A 16,264-nucleotide genomic window follows, 5' to 3' on the forward strand; every position below is an offset into this window, starting at 1 on the left:
ATCTACCATCCTAGCCAGCTCACGCAGACGTCTCTGCTTGATGCCTCTTTGCCTTGCCCACCCCACAGCTATAATTAGCAGGTTCTGTCCTTTGCTCCCACACACATCCTAAGTCAGACCCCCTCACTCTTTTCAAGGCTGTCTTCATTTGTAGCCGCTGCAGCAGCCGCCTGACTGTTTTTCCTGCCTCCACACTGGCTCCCTCACCTCCAGACATTCTCCATGGTGGGCTTTCTCAAGCTCGGTGGAGAATGTCACCTTTCTTCTCAGCCTTCTTACGGCTTCCCGTCACCCTGACTCCCACATCACGACCCGAGTTCCGCCCAGCCCTCCAGCCTCGCCTCCTGAACTCCCCCTGGCTCCCTGCACTCTACATTCTGGCCTTCCTCCTGTCCCTCAGACGTGCCAGTTCACTCTCACTTCAGTCTTTCAGTTGCCCTCTCTGCCTGAAATGCTTGTCTTCACATGGTTGCCTCCTTTTCCTCTCTGTTCCTTGGCTCCAGTTCATTTCCACAGAGGGGTGCTCTCTGACCATCCTAATGTTGTGTACCACCTCCATCGCCACCTACCTGTTTCGTTATCTTTAAAGCACTTATAAAGTGATCTTGTATGCTTATTTAACTCTTGTATGTCTCCCTTATACAATGGAAGCTCTAGGAAATAGTGAGTGATAACCTTGTGTTTTGTTCAGTGTTCTAGCTTGGGATGCCATAACAAAATATGGCAGATTGGGGAGTTTAAGCAACACAGATTTATTTTCATACAGTTTGGAGGCTGTGAAGTCTCAGATCAAGGTTCTGGCATGGTTTGGTTTCCAAGGAGAATTCTCTTCCTGGTTGCAGACATCTGCCTTCTCACTGTGACCTCAAATGGTCCTTTCTCCATATGAGAGAGAGAGAGACTGTTCTTATAGACACTAATCCCTAAGGACTTTCCTGGTGGCCCAATGGTTAAGATTCCACACTTTTCAGTATAGGGGGTGTGTTTGACCCCTAGTTGAGGAACTGAGATTCCATATATCATGTGCCGTGGCAAGAAAAACCCAAAAAAGCCAAACCACTAATCCTACTGGAGCAGGGCCCCACACTTACGACCTCATTTAACCCTAATTCCTCCTTAGAGACACCACTTCCAAATATAGCCACCTGGGTGGGATGGGGAAGGGCTTCAACTTAGAAATTGGGGGGAAGGGGACTATAAACATTCAGTCCATAATATTCACCTCTGTAGTGTCACCATCAGAACCCAGAAGAGAGCCTGACATGTAATGTGTGCTAAGTCGCTTCAGTTGTGTCCAACTCTTTGCGACCCTATGGACCGTATGTAGCCCACCAGGCTCCTCTGTCCATGGGACTCTCTAGGCAGTAATACTGGAGTGAGTTGGCATGCCCTCCTCCAGGGGATCTTCCCAATCCAGGGATCGAACCCATGTCTCTTATGTCTCCTGCATTGGCAGGTGGATTCTTTACCACTAGCGCCACCTGGGAAGCCCCTGCCATGTAATAGGCACTCAATAAATACTCGCTAAGTAAAAGAATGCAGGATGGAAGTTGACTTCCCTGCGAGCCCGTGTAAGTGGCCCCACGTCTAGCGCTCCATCCCACAGGTCAGGGCGTATCACTGTACATTCCCCAGCCAGCCATCAACGCCACGGTGGAAGAGGACATCCTGCTCTCGGTTGACTACTCCTGCCACGGGATCCCCACCATCGAATGGAAGTACACGTCCAGCTGGGGAGTGCAGAAGATCGTGGAGTGGAAGCCGGGGACTCAGGCCAACATCTCCCAGAGCCACAAGGACAGGGTGTGCACCTTCGACAACGGCTCCATCCAGCTCTTCAGCGTGGGCGTGCGGGACTCCGGCTCCTACATCGTCACGGTGACCGAGCGCCTGGGGAGCAGCCGGTTTGGCACCATCGTGCTGCACGTCTCAGGTGAGACGCTCCCGGGGCCCCAGGGGCCTCTAGAAAATTGGAGTGTGTGGGAGGCCAACTTGATATTAAGAGATGTTATCTGCCCCCCCCCCACCCCCCACACACCCTGTAGAGATCCTCTATGAAGACCTCCACTTTGTCGCTGTCTTCCTTGCTTTTCTCGTTGCCGTGGCGGCGCTGCTGATCAGCCTCATGTGGGTTTGTAATAAGTGTGCCTATAAATTCCAAAGGAAGAGAAGACACAAGCTCAAAGGTAATTCTCCGGCCTTGTGATAATCGATGCCCGTGTTACCTTCTTCTCACCAAGAAAGCACCCCCAGCTGAGTGGCAACTCACACCCAGTGTGTCTTTTGCTTTGCAGAAAGCACAACAGAGGAGATTGAGCTGCAGGATGTAGAGTGTTAGCCAAGGCCAGACCCAGTGACATTCCTACCTCAAGAGGAAGACGCGATTTTCCAACGAAAGGAACACATGCGGCCAGTCCTGCCCGAGCCTCTTGTTCTGCCGTAGCCACACGTTGCTGCTGGGATAGCTGCATGTTGACGAAGATGACTGCCTGGAGCTGGACTGTGGCTTGGACCACGTCAGTCCCAGTGGCCTGGAGGTCAACGAGGAGGAGGGCAGGGCTGTGAGCCCGCGCTGTGTTCAGCCCTGGGGCCACGGCAGCCCAGTGCCCGGTCTGCTTCCTCACTGCACTCTGCTCTGGCGGGGCGGGGGTCACTGGAGGGGTCCCCATGGACTGTAGCCCACCAGGCTCCTCTGCCCATGGGATTCTCCAGGCAAGAACACTACAGAGGGTTGCCATTTCCTCCTCCAGGGGGTCTTCCCGACCCAGGGATCGAACCCGTGTTTCTTGTGGCTCCTTGCCTTGCAGGTGGGTTCTTTACCTCCTGAGCCATCGGGAAGCCCCATAGCAGAGGCGGGAGTATTTCCAGACCAAGCATGCAGCACTCTAACATGCTCTCTGTGCTCTAGTCTTCTCTGCCTGTGGCCGCCTCCAGCTTCTCCCATGGAGACTGCTGTGAGCACCTCTCAGAGCAGGGAGAGCACCCCCTCCTCCCTGTGGCTTGGAGCTTTAGGGAGAAGAGCTAAATTTGTTCTGGGGGGACCACCATTGGGAACAAGGGACAGGGAGAGAATTGCCTCTTTTCCTCTCTCACTCCAGCGTTAGACTTTCCCTCCTGAGGCCCCAGGGGAGGCCACTGTGAGGAAAGCAGCTCATCTCCACGTGGGCGGCCCCCTGACAAGCTGGGGACACCACCTGTGTGAAGGCTGAGACCGCAGGATGGGCAGGAAAGTCACCGTGGGCTTCGAACCTACCCCTTCAGTCACTCACGCTTCCCGGCACGCCAGGGCCTCCCTGGCTCCCAGTGGGCTGGGGAACACCTGGCCCTGACCTACCTCACCCTCAGAGTATCAAGTGAAGCCCACAGTAGCACAGAGCACTCCGAGCAATTAAAGGAAGCTGTGAAGAATCTTCCAGAGCCTAGGACGCAATGAGAGCTATGCCAGGTCCTGGAGAAAGTCAAGCACCCTGGAGTGCTGGGGCTTCAGGTCCACTGGGGATGGGCCACAGCTGGTCCTGGCCCTTAGCTTCTGAAGTCACTGGCCACCGTGGGTACCTGTATCTCTCCGTGCCAGCCTCCTTTCAGCAAGTTCTAAAGCAGGCCTAATTTATCTTCCATTCTCCTTTTTTTCTCCAACATTCTTAGCTACAAATCAAAGGTACCACTCCATTTATTGGTGGAATTTGACCTTATTAGCTGTGTCCCCAGCCCTCAGCTGCAGATTCACCCATGCACACATGAAGGAGACCTAGAACATTCTCTTCTCCCTCCCTCCAAGTCCCAAGTGTCCATATCACTTCAAGAAAGTTGCCTGGAGACATTAGTATGAGGCTTTTGCCTACATACTGTCTCCAGGGTTGCAGGAAGGAATCTTTTGGGGTTACAGGAGCTATCATTGATCCAGAGGCATTACTTGATTCAGAATGCCAGAGAGCAGCTAATCCGCATGACTGATTTGTAGCCCAAGTGCATGACAGACACGGGCCACCTCGGGCCACCTCGGTCACAGAGGTGTACACAGACACACCTGTGCCCTTTCCCCACGCAGCACCCAGTGGAACCAGACCTCCGCCATGGAGGACAGGTTTCTTGTACTGGTCTCCAGCACCATGAGGAAGCAGGATGAGACATGCCAGAAAGGATCAACCTGACTGTCCCTTTTTCTCACAGCAAGCCCATTAGCAGGAAATTGGATTAAATCTAGTTAGCTGCCAGAACCTCTGTCCTCTTGACAGCTTACCTGCTTTCCAGAACTCTGCCTCTCAGCTTCTCAGAAGTCAAGGGTGGTAATCTTCGTATAAAAGGAGAAGTGGAAAAGAATACCCAGCGAGACGTACCAATCCAGATATAAATTAAATTTGCTCCCCCACCCCAAATCTTCATCAAAGGTTGTTCCTTCAGCTTTCCATGTCTCTATTTTGCACTTTGAAAGCTCCCCCCAGTTTGAATATTCCTGTGGAAAGTTCTTGATTCTTGAGCCTGGGAGTTCTATTTTCCAAAAAAGAAAACATTAAATCATAGAGGTTTAGCCACTGCACATGTTAAACTGCAAGTTATGTTTCAAGCTGTGAAAAAAAAATGAAGTTTTAAAGGCTGAAATAAAACCTAAAAATAAAGCCCCGATCCTTTATTTGTGAGCCTATCCCTGCAGAGAACTCAGAGGCCTAGAAGAGGTTTCTGTCAGCTGCAGACAAGCAAAACCCTCAGCCAGAGCCAGGGGCCTGGCAAAGTTTTAATTGACTGTGGAATTAATCACATTGATTCTAACCATAAATATTCTTCAGCAAGTCAGAAAAACACCATTATTCTCCCCTGCGTTATAACCAGACTAATTTGAAGCTCTTGCTTCCAGAATGTGACTTACAATTCAGTAGAGCCCTTCCTGCTTCTGGAAGGGGTCAAATCGAGGATGTGGAGGGTGTATCACCCAGTCAACGGTGCGTAGGACGCGGGACAGAACGTACGTACCCTGTGGACAGAATGTCCTGTCTGAGACTGTGATCTCAAAAACCCAGAAGCATGTACACTTCTCTTTCATTTCATGGTGTTCCAGGTGGGCGAGGATTGCTGCACGAGAACCTCGGTCCTCTGGAGTCGAGGGAGATGCTAAACACCCCGCGGGACTTCATACTCCCTCTGATTTGAAATTGAACCACACACAACTGAGGAGCCCAGGCAGTGAGAGATAGCGAGGTTATCAGCATGTCTGGCTCAGTTCAGGGATGCAGAGACAAGGCCTGAGAGTGTATCGGGTTCAGAAAGGCTAGGTGTCTGTATTGAAGGCAGAGAAGAGGTGGCAGACTAGAATGCTAGGAGATGGAACCATGAGGAGCCGAATGTGATGGAGTGAAACTGCAGGGCCGTTGGGCGAAGGAAAACCCTGTCTCCATCATCAGCCTTTATATATCGTTTGTTTCTTCTGCCCAGTTTCCAGGAAGACTCAGATGCTTCCAGTTTGCTGAAAGCAGAGTATGTCCTTGTGATTACGGGCAGTGTGTCTATCCACAGCTCAGCTTCTGATAGTGAATCTCCAGTACGTGCGCTTGTCTGCACATCCGTCACCCGTCCCCACTGTAAGCTTTTCCAGCCCTTCAGAACACAGTTACTGGGCCCACTATTTATACTGCTTTTAATTAAAATAAACTTTTTATTTATTGTAGTGTAGTGATAGCTTACAGTGAACGATATCAGATTTGTGATCTTCGAAGATTTAGCATTGGGACCAGGGACCAGGCTTGATCACTCAAGAGCTTTTGTATAGCAGAGTTTTATTAAAGTATAAAAAGGCACAGAGAAAGCTTCTGACATAGACACCAGAAGGGTGATGGAGAGTGCCCTCTTGCTAGTCTACACAAGGGAGTTATATACTTTTTAATTAGTTATTACAATAATCAAGAGTGTCTCAAGGTTGTAAAGATCTTACTAGACCCACTCCCATAATTTACATTTTGAGAGAACAGGATTAGCCAGAAGGTTTACAGGAGGACAAACTGTCCTCAAGCAGGATACACTGTTGTTATATAACCCTTAGTACAGAGTTTAAACCGAGTTGTTTGTTGTGTAATCATCAGTTCTGGGCTTAAAGATACAAACGTTTTATGTGACTAAGACTAAGGAATGTAGAGGGAAAAAAGTTTGTCCTTTCCTCCTCCTTGAGAATTCCAGATCCCTGTCTCCTCCTCGAGAACCCCAGACCCCTCTCTCCTCAGGGACCCCAGACTTCTTGTCAACCTGCCTAGGAATTGACTCTCTCAGTAGTTGATTCACAATGTTCAGTTGGTTTCAGGTGTACAACAAAGTGAATCTGTTATGTATCAGTTATACATATATATACATATACATATATAGTTGTCTGACTCTTTGTGACCCCATGGGCTGTAGCCCGCCAGGCTCCTCTGTCCATGGAATTTCCCAGGCAAGAATACTGGAGCAGATTGCCATTTCCTTCTCCAGGGAATCTCTCTAACCCAGGGATTGAACTCTAGTCTCCTGCGTTGGCAGGCAGTCTCACCAGTGAGTGTGTGTGTGTGCACGTGCACACGTGCATGCTTAGTCACTTCAGTCGTGTCCAACTCTTTCTGACCCCATGGACTGTAGCCCACCAGGTTCTTCTGTCCATGGGATTCTCCAGGCAAGAACACTGGAGTGCCATGCCCTCCTCCAGGGGATCTTCCCAACCCAGGTCTCCTGCACTGCAGGCAGATTCTTTACCATCTGAGCCACCAGGGAAGCCAATATATATATATACACATCCGTTCTTTCTCAGATTCTTTTCCCATATACGGTAGTACAGAATATTGATAAGTTCCCTGTGCTGTACTGGAGAAGGCAATGGCACCCCACTCCAGTATTCTTACCCGGAAAATCCCATGGACGGAGGAGCCTGGTAGGCTGAAGTCCATGGGGTCACGAAGAGCCGGACACAACTGAGCTAATTCACTTTCACTTTTCCCTTTCATGCATTGGAAGAGGAAATGGCAACCCACTCCAGTGTTCTTGCCTGGAGAATCCCAGGGACGGGGGAGTCTGGTGGGCTGCCGTCTATTGGGTCGCACAGAGCTGGACATGACTGAAGCGACTCAGCAGCAGCAGCTATGCTGTACAGTAGGTTCTTATTCATAATTTATATATAGCAGTGTGTATATGTTAATCTCCATTTCCTAACTTATCCCTTCCCTCTACATTTCCCCTTTAGTAACCGTAAGTGTGAGATCTGTGAGTCTGTTTCTGTTTAATAAGTAAGTGCATTTGTGTAATTTTTAAAATTAGATTTCATGTGTGGTATCTCCACTACCTTTTACGCATTAGGTAGGTGTTCACAAAGGAGATAAATCCTTTAAAATTAAAATGATATTGATGTCCATATATAAAGAAAAATTCAGTCCTACTCAATAAACTCGTGTATCCTTCTAGACCTGCTATATATGAACATATCTATATATACACATACTACAATATGCATATTTTAACTATTTTCTTTTTAGGCCAAGTAGGATTCTATTATACACATTACCTTACAACTTGCTTATTCTCCTTTAATGTTTCTTGGGCATTATTTCATGTCTCTACCTATTGCTAAATATTCTTACTGCCTCCACAATGTAATTCATAGCATGGATACATTGTAATTGTTCATTCACTTAAGAATTTTTATTTCAAGTGGTATATACAAAAATAAATATCTTGGGCAATCAATTATATCAGACTTGTTCCTTCTGCCGAGATGGCTTCCTCTTGTTAACTAAGGTGTTCAACTATCATCTATGAATCACTTCCTCTTAGGAAATTCAATTTTTTGTAAGATTAAAAAAATTTTTTTGAAGTATAGATGATTTACAATGCTGTGTTTAAGTGTGCATCAAATTGAGTCAGTTATACACACACACACACACACATTCTTTTTCAGATTCTTTTCCATAATAGGGTATTACAAGATATTAAATATAGTTCCCTGTGCTACACAGTAAGTCCTTGTTATTTACCTATTTTATATATAGTGGTGTGTATATGTTTGTTGTTGTTGCTTTCTTTTTAATAAGTTCATTTGTATCATAGAGTCCACATTTATGATATTTGTCTTTTGCCTTATTTCACTTAGTATTATCTTTAGGTCCTTCCATGTTGCTGCAAATGGCATAATTTCATTCTTTTTTATGACTAGTATTCCAGTGTGCTGTGTGTGTGTGTATACTGCATCTTTTTGATCTGGTCACCTGTTGATGGACACCGGTTGCTTGCATGTTGCTATTGCAAAGTGCTGCAATGAACACTGAGGTGCAAGTGTCTTCTAATTATGATTTTCTCCAGATATATGTCCAGGAGTACAACTGCTGAATCATATGGTAACTCTATTTTTAGTTTTTTAAGAAACCTCCATACTGTTCTTCATAATTTCCATTGGCTGCCCCAGTTTACATTCCCATCAACAGCATAGGAGGCTTGTCTTTTCCTCACTCTCTCCGGCATTACTTGTAAACTTTTTGATGATGGCCACTCTGACTGGTGTGAGGTGATACCTCATTCTACTTTTGATTTGCATTTCTCTAATAGTGATGGTGAGCATCTTTTCATGTGCCTGTTGGCCACTGGTACATTTTAAGAAATTTATTTAGGTCTTCTGCCTATATTTTGATTGGGTTGTCTGTCTTTTTTTAATGTTTTCTAATGTTGGTGGGGTTTCTATAAAATTTAGCAAAGACTGAGTGTTGGGAGAGAGAGAAAGAGTACTACTAATGTAAAATCAAAGGATTTTAGCTTCAGATTTGACCTTATCAAGTGCACCCATAGGTCCATTTGATACAACAGACCAGTGGTTGTTCAGGAAATTCTGTCTATAAATATGCCAAGGTACCTCACAGTTTGAAAGAACTTTTTCTCACTAAAGTGAACTTACTTAATAATAATTCAGTTTTCTGTTTTTATTCAACGATATACAAATGCCAATTAGAATTCCGGGTCAGCATGAAATTATCAGGACTCTTCACTTTGATTTCATGGTGTTCTGGCAAAGAAATCTGATGGTAAAGTTAGAGGATAAATGTATGATTTCTGTGGCTGATTACCACAGACCACAGCTCTCTCTTTGGGTCTCAAGGGGATCAGATGAGACTATGTGTAGAGGTTAAAAGAGAGGCCATGAATCGAATTGAGTGGAAGAAGAGATTCTGCCACTGGCCTCATCTTGGTGTATCACTAAGTCATCAGGAAGTTTTCCAGATTGTATGTTACTTTTCTACCTCAAACTTCTCCCTCATCTACCAGATTTCAGGCCAAGTATAGCCTGAAACAATAGTTCACAATCACTAAATAAGGAAAGGAAAATAGCATAACATGGAAGTTTCTCTGGTGCATAAGCAAGGCAAGTCAGAACATCAGGAGTAGAAGAACTCCCCAGCCATTCAGGCTCAACGTTTAGAGGAGTGCAAACGAGTGCCTGCGTTTGCAACCCCTGTACCATAGTTTTAGTCATTCTTTCCAATGTTTACATTGGTCTCAGTTTTTCACTTTTACAGACTTCCTGAATAACCCTAAACAATGATCTTTGTGAAGTATGACTATAAACAAATTTCTGGAAGTGACCTTGCAGATAGTTAACAGCAAACTTCAGGGCAAAACCCAGTTCTGGTCACTGACTTGAGTACCACTTGCATCACTGTGTGTTTTTCCAGCGGTCACGTATGGATGTGAGATTTGGACTACAAAGCAAGCTGAGTGCCGAAGAACTGATGCTTTTGAACTGTGGTGTTGGAGAAGGCTCTTGAGAGTCCCTTGGATTGCAAGGAGATCCAACCAGTCCATTCTGAAGGAGATCAGTCCTGGGTGTTCATTGGAAGGACTGATGCTGAAGCTGAAACTCCAATACTTTGGCCACCTGATGTGAAGAGCTGACTCATTTGAAAAGACCCTGATGCTGGGAAAGATTGAGGGCAGGAGGAGAAGGGGAAGACAGATGAGATGGTTGGATGGCATCACCGACTCGATGGACACGGGTTTGGGTGGACTCCGGGAGTTGGTGATGGAGAGGGATGCCTGGCGTGCTGCAACCTATGGGGTCGCAAAGAGTTGGATGCATCTGAAGTGAACTGAACTGTGTTACTGTGCTTGCTGCTTTGAAAACATGAAAGCTTTCTCTGTGGTGAACTGCTTTTCATTCCCATCCTAAAATGAGATATAAAGAGAGCTGACTTTAGCTCCAAGTATTTAAGGCATCAACAAAGAGCAAGAGTAGGAAAGTGAAAGTCAGTGAAAGACCAAGGCACAGGGTATGAGGAAAGGTCAACCAGAGAGATCGGCTTTAACAATGGACATGGAAAAAATAAATCTTCCACCCACAAATGTGCTGTCTTTACCATCTAGAAATTTTTTATACAGGACATGCTAAAACACCTAAAACACCTTCTCCTACTGATGAATAAAATTTAAACTGGTTATCTGTACCATTTTTCCAACTTCTAATTGCTTTTGGGTGGCCTTGGCTTGCAATGGCTTGAAGCAGGGCTTGGGTTCCCAGCCAGAGATCGAGGCTGGGTCGCAGCAGTGAAAGCACCTAACCTAGCCACTAGATCAGTGGTCAGTGACAAGGGCTCTGGCCCTGAGGCTTTGCAGAAAGGAATTTCCACATAGAAAGTAGTGAAGCAAATGAAGTATTTATTAGGAGGAAAAACAGTACAGTACCTGTGGATAGACACATGGGCAGACTCAAAGGGAGAGTCCCTGAGTTGCACCCTCATGGCACTTTAAATCACTTATATGAGGTATTTCTTACAATTTTCCCTTGGCCAATCATTTTGATTTGCCTCATTCACATTCCCTATCTGGTATATCTCAGGATCCTTTTGTGTGTACACGTCTCTTAGCCAAGATGGATCCTACCACAAAGGCATTTGGGTAGAGCATCCCTTGACATTGTAACCCCCTTGGCTTGCAAGGAGCCTTTCTGTGCATGTGTGGTCTGGGGAAGTCTTCTGACTTTAACGAGAATATGTGGTCTGGGCAGGGCCCAGCCTCCTCCCTTAATCATCAAACTGCTCTCATCTTGGGAGTTTCAGTCAACAGGGAATGAATCTCCAACTGCTTTACCCGCTGGGGAAGGGGGTCCATCTGCCCCCTGCCTCATAATTAGCTGGATTTTTACAGTTGCTTCGTTTTACATTTGCACGTCTTAGAATTTAGTATCTATCACCAACCATAACTAAGCCTTTGAACCAGCCCTGTGGTTAGCAGAGGCATTCCTTCTTCCTATTTTATGTGCATGGAAACAGTTTCAGAGAGGATAACACTGCCAAGCACACAGCTAAGCAGGAGAGCCAACGTTCCAACACAGCTCTTTTGCCAACTGTTAAACACTTGGTGAGGGGCTAATTGGTTTTCTCCAACCTCTCTCCCAAAGGCCACAGCACATCCTTCCAACTGTGGGTAACTCAGGTTGAACCACTGCTGCCACAGCAACTGACCTGCCAGCCACTTTCCCATGCCTACCTTAGCTTCCATTCCTCTCAGACAGGAAATGACTGAGCTCTGAACGTGCCTTAAAACAATGGGGCAAGGAAGGCCTTTGATCACCCCTGTCCATTCCGACGAAGTATATGTGAGTGGGTGGTAATTATGCACGTATTCTCATCCGTTCTACTCCAAGACTGGTCCTTTTACTGGTTTGTGACAAGATAATCATAGAAACAAAATAAAACATTCAAACTTTTATATTTGACATTCAATTTATGTCCATTATAATAAAGAGGGGGCTTTCATTTTGTATCTTTTTAGATTTGTCTAGTAATTCTATTTTTAATAAATTTTATTATATATATATTTGGCTGCACTAGGTTCTAGTTGGGGCTCACGGGCTTCTCTCCCAGTTGTGGCATGTGGGTTTCTCTTGTTGTGACCAAAGGGCTCTAGAGCACACGGGCTCAGCTGTGGCACACAGGCTTCTCTGCAGTTGAGACTCGTGAGCTTAGCTGCCCCTAAGGATGTGGGATCTTAGTTCCCTGACCAGGGATTGAACCCACATCCCCTGAATGATTCTTAACCACTGGACCACCAGGGAAGTCCCTCCAGTAATTCACTTTACTGTATTTTACCAAAAGTATCAATCAGCAAAGGATGGAAATGAAAAAAAATAAGTAAAAACTAGTCCTTTGCTGAAAGTTTGAGATTCACTGTACTGCAGTTTGAGCCTTCATAAAAGACTCCATATGTGAGCAGATGTGTACAGATTAGCTTACTATAATGTGCAAAGCAACTTTTGGGACACCATAACTTAGGAAGCACTGGAAATTTTTAAAATACTTGCAGATTTATATTAATCTTTTAATTTCCCTGGATAGAAAGATGCAGAAGCTTAATCAGAGGAGGCAAAAAACACACAAAAACACAAAAGTATTATTGTATTTCATGGCTTACAAGCTCCACTTATCTTTTAAAACAGAAATACAAAGGATTTTTAGTTACTTCGGTCATAAATTATTAAGATACCCATCTTTTAAAAATTGAAAGCCTTCCTCATAAGGAAACTACAGATTACTTACAGATGATTTTTAGTGGCACCAAAAGGCCCATAAACCCAAATTTCTTATTAAGGGAAGTTCTTCAGACACATTTTAGGGCTGGGGCACTATTTCTAAATTCATGTTATCTATTCTTTGCAAAATGTATTCCATTAATCCATTAGTATTTTTCCTGGGAAAATGCAGAGACCTAGTGAAATAAGATGGAACAAATTTTTAACCAGAAGCAGCAATCCAGGGTTGCTGGCTGAGGCTGGGGACTGCCAAGGTCAGGGTAAGGCAGGAGTGGAGCAAGGCAAATAAGGTCATTCAAGTGGGAAAAAAAGACCAAGGAGAAATGGAGGAAACCCTAAAGATACAATACTATCTGCCTTCTAAGCCTTCAGGTGGAGCTCTAAGGAATTTCTCAGCGGACTGAGACCCAGGCATGCGTAACAAAGACAATCAGAGGGAAAAGTACTTTATCCACTAACACAAGAGCTGGTTTTAATAGGTCTAATGGGGAGGGCAGGACAGGCTCCACTGGTTGGAAAGTACTTTGTTGCACTTAGGAGAAAGGATCTGCTTCTCTCATTGTGAGGGAATTTCTGTATGAAAGCTGGGTCTTAAGAGTGTTTAAATATTCTTAAGCAATAACAAACAATGGAATGATATGACATAATTCATTTAGGTTAAGAGTTCAGAGTGTCTGGAATTTTTAACCATAATCTTTATTTGATGTCAACATCAAAGGGATATTTTAAAAAGCTAATGTCAATCCATGTAGTAATGTTTCAAGTCAACTGCATAAAAAAAGTACCATCTCTCCATGTTGGTATACCCTATAACTGTACATAAACTTTTGCATTTTAAAGCACTTGTCACTTATAAAGTGAAAGGTTTCAAAATGCTAAATAAACATTTGCTAATTATTACTTTTTAAAAACAATATTCCTTTAGAAGATTCCTCTTCTTTGTGCTTATTGTTGATCTGCAAACATTCCTGAAAGTTTCTGGAAACTTCTCTGGGGAAAAAAAATCTGGAAACTGGTCCAGAAAAAAAAATCACAGTAGACAAGGACTAAGTGCAGACATAAGCAGCTCCATTTTATAAACAAAGTTTCGGCCTTCCATTTTATTCCACTGAACTTCTTTGAATGGCCCACGAAGATGATTCCACTTGCTATCTTGTAAAACATCACTTTTTGGAAGGTCTTTACACTGGTTACGGGGAAACTGAACCATAATCTTGCTGCCACTTTCAGGGCCATTACGAACTGTGGAGCAAAACCAAAATATCAATATATTCATTTTCCAAGCTAGAAACAACAAAGATCACACAACTTCACTTTCCATGAGCATAAAAAGCCTTGTCTACCAACTCGAAAGTGCTTATTTAAAAGTACTTTTCAGGTTCAATATGCTAAAATAAAATTTACTAATTTATAGATATTGTGTGTATTTGTGTGTGTGCTCAGTAGTGTCTGACTCTGCAATCCCATGGACTGTAGCCAACCAGGCTCCTCTATCCACGTATAGTTTTCCAGACAAGAATACTGGAGTGGGTTGCCATTTCCTACTCCAGGGGATCCTCCCAACCCAGGGATCAAACTCAAGTCTCCTGCACTGGCAGGCGGAGTCTTTACCACTGTGCACGTGGAAAGCCCCTTATAGATACCAGGCTGGTAAAAATATTTATGAATTAACATTTGTAATACAAAAATGTGGCAATATACCTGTGGCGGATTCATTTTGATATTTGGCAAAACTAATACAATTATGTAAAGTTTAAAAATTAAATAAAATTGAAAAAAAAATAAAAAAAATTAAAAAGTCAAAAAAAAATGTGGCAAAGATGAGTGTTGGTTTAGGAAAATCAAATGTTCTATATATTTTCAGAACATCATTTTTTTTCCCTAAAATACTTGATAACCTAATCATTTAACAACTTGGTTAATATACACCCACAATGTGATGAAAGTCAAACATTCAAAATCAGAACTGGAAGGAATGGATGAAAGATTATTCTGAATATGAACTTCAGGTTTTAATGAGGTTTTATAACTCAGGCAAGAAGAAAGGGTATTTAGAAATTCTTATCAATAATGGTCTTGCAATGATCAAGCCTACAGATTCACAAGCTGTGATCCTGTGGGGAAGAATGTCTAACTACCTACTCTTTCAGATATTTAGAGCAAGTATTAAAGAAGATCACACTGAAACGATATAAATTTTCAACAAGACAAAATGTATACACGCCTATCAAAGTGCCCCATTCATGGTAGGTGCTTCACAAAACACCTCTCTGTTCTATCCCTTGACCATCTTTAGGATCAGATACTATTCTTCTTGCACATTTGCACCAGTGTATTTATAAACTTAAAAAAAATTTTTTGGCCCCATCATGCAGCATGTGGGATCTTAGTTCCCTGACCAGGGACTGAACCTGGGTCCATAGCAATGAAAGTGAGTCCTAATTACTGCAGGAGTAATAATGCTGATGGCATTTTTCAGATAATCTCCTAGGAAAATGTGTTGCCAACCAAAACATCTTTTATAACTACTATAAAAAGACATAATAACCTGTTGCTCTGAATAATAGCTATGATGAGATAAACACTCAACATAATTAATAAAGGAACTCACCTACTACAGAGGTAAGTTACTCTTATGTATGGTAACTACTAAAGCTAAGTGAAAAGGCCAAACTCCCAAAGGTCTCTTCACATTCAGAGAAGTAAAAAGTACCTGAGATAGCATAGTCACCGTTCGGGGAGGCCACAGTTATGGCAGAGGCATTGCCAATGCTCTCTACAGGCCCCAGTCCCACGTGATTACTGAAGCTCAGGACCTGCCAGCCCATAACCTTGGCTAGCTGCTGAACTGCGTGCACCTGATGCTGTGACATCTGTAAATGAAAAAGGAAACTTCATTGACAATCAGAACGGGTATTTACTTGGCAGTGACTTGACATCATGGCTGTAAAGTGAACTTTCATTGGGGTTTTCACTGCCTAGCAAAGGAACCCTATCTTATGTTTCAGGAATTCTCCTCTGTGTGGAGCAAGGGAACAAGATCCCACCTTCCACTGTAGAAGCTAAAACAGCCTGATACTTGTTTTCCTGTACACTGGCAGCAGGAACACAGCCCACAAGCTGAACTTGGCCAGCTGGAGCCTCCCACCTGGATCACTGAGTTTGGAGGAATGTTCAAACAGCAGTGTAGCTCAGTATCTTCCACTGATCCCATCAAGTCCACTCTCCAACCTACTTTGTTCTGGGAGGCTGTCACACTAATAGCTTTTGTACTGATCCTTAGTAAAGAGACAACCCTGAAACCACCCTGAGAGACCCTGACTGATGCACAGGGCAATTAAGAGTGCATCTGCCACCGGTGAGGAAGGTGGTGGTACTGGGATGCAGCAGCAGGGGCCCCGCCTGCCCGTGGTTCTCACATCCAGCCTCCTTTGATCCTGAGCCATTCTCAAGCCTTATTCTCTAGACTTCTTAGAAATTCTGGAAGTTCTTTAAAAGGCTTTCATTACACTTCTGCATGTGTGCTTAAGCTATCCAAAGCTATTTTAGGTACAATCAACCAAGAGCTGCCATACGTCACAAATGCCCTGTAAAGGCACCGAGGCAAATCAGTATAATAGATTACTGCTTCTATTATGGAGAGGGTCAGTATTTTTGTAAAAATTTCTGTGAAATATAAATATGTGTTTCATGTGAAAGATATATTAGCAGTGCAAAAACTGACCCTTTATCCCATAACTCAGT

The 16,264-nt window shown here is 44.1% G+C and overlaps 2 protein-coding genes across 5 annotated transcripts in view; one reads left to right on the forward strand and one right to left on the reverse strand.

Moving 5' to 3' along the window:
- Positions 1-10,436, forward strand: part of VSTM5 (V-set and transmembrane domain containing 5) — a 36,681-nt gene extending 26,245 nt beyond the window's left edge. Inside the window, exons 2-5 of one of the 4 annotated variants that reach the window (XR_009493303.1) lie at positions 1,607-1,933; positions 2,046-2,186; positions 2,295-7,104; positions 8,162-10,436. Coding sequence is in view for 1 of the 4 variants with exons in the window: in NM_001206964.1 (NP_001193893.1) it covers positions 1,607-1,933; positions 2,046-2,186; positions 2,295-2,338 (512 nt within the window). In the remaining 3 variants the exon portion in view is untranslated. Of the gene's footprint in view, positions 1-1,606; positions 1,934-2,045; positions 2,187-2,294 lie in introns of all 4 variants that reach the window. The other 3 variants (XR_009493302.1, XR_009493304.1, NM_001206964.1) reach the window with 3 other exon arrangements.
- Positions 10,437-13,174: 2,738 nt separating this feature from the next.
- Positions 13,175-16,264, reverse strand: part of MED17 (mediator complex subunit 17) — a 29,133-nt gene continuing 26,043 nt past the window's right edge. The window contains exons 11-12 of the mRNA NM_001034730.2: positions 15,234-15,393; positions 13,175-13,762 (exon numbers count right to left, since the gene is read on the reverse strand). Coding sequence (NP_001029902.2) covers positions 13,551-13,762; positions 15,234-15,393 — 372 coding nt within the window. The 3' untranslated portion in view covers positions 13,175-13,550. The remainder of the gene's footprint in view (positions 13,763-15,233; positions 15,394-16,264) is intronic.

Source organism: Bos taurus, chromosome 29 (assembly GCF_002263795.3).
Source record: "Bos taurus isolate L1 Dominette 01449 registration number 42190680 breed Hereford chromosome 29, ARS-UCD2.0, whole genome shotgun sequence".
Taxonomy (NCBI): Eukaryota; Metazoa; Chordata; class Mammalia; order Artiodactyla; family Bovidae; genus Bos; species Bos taurus.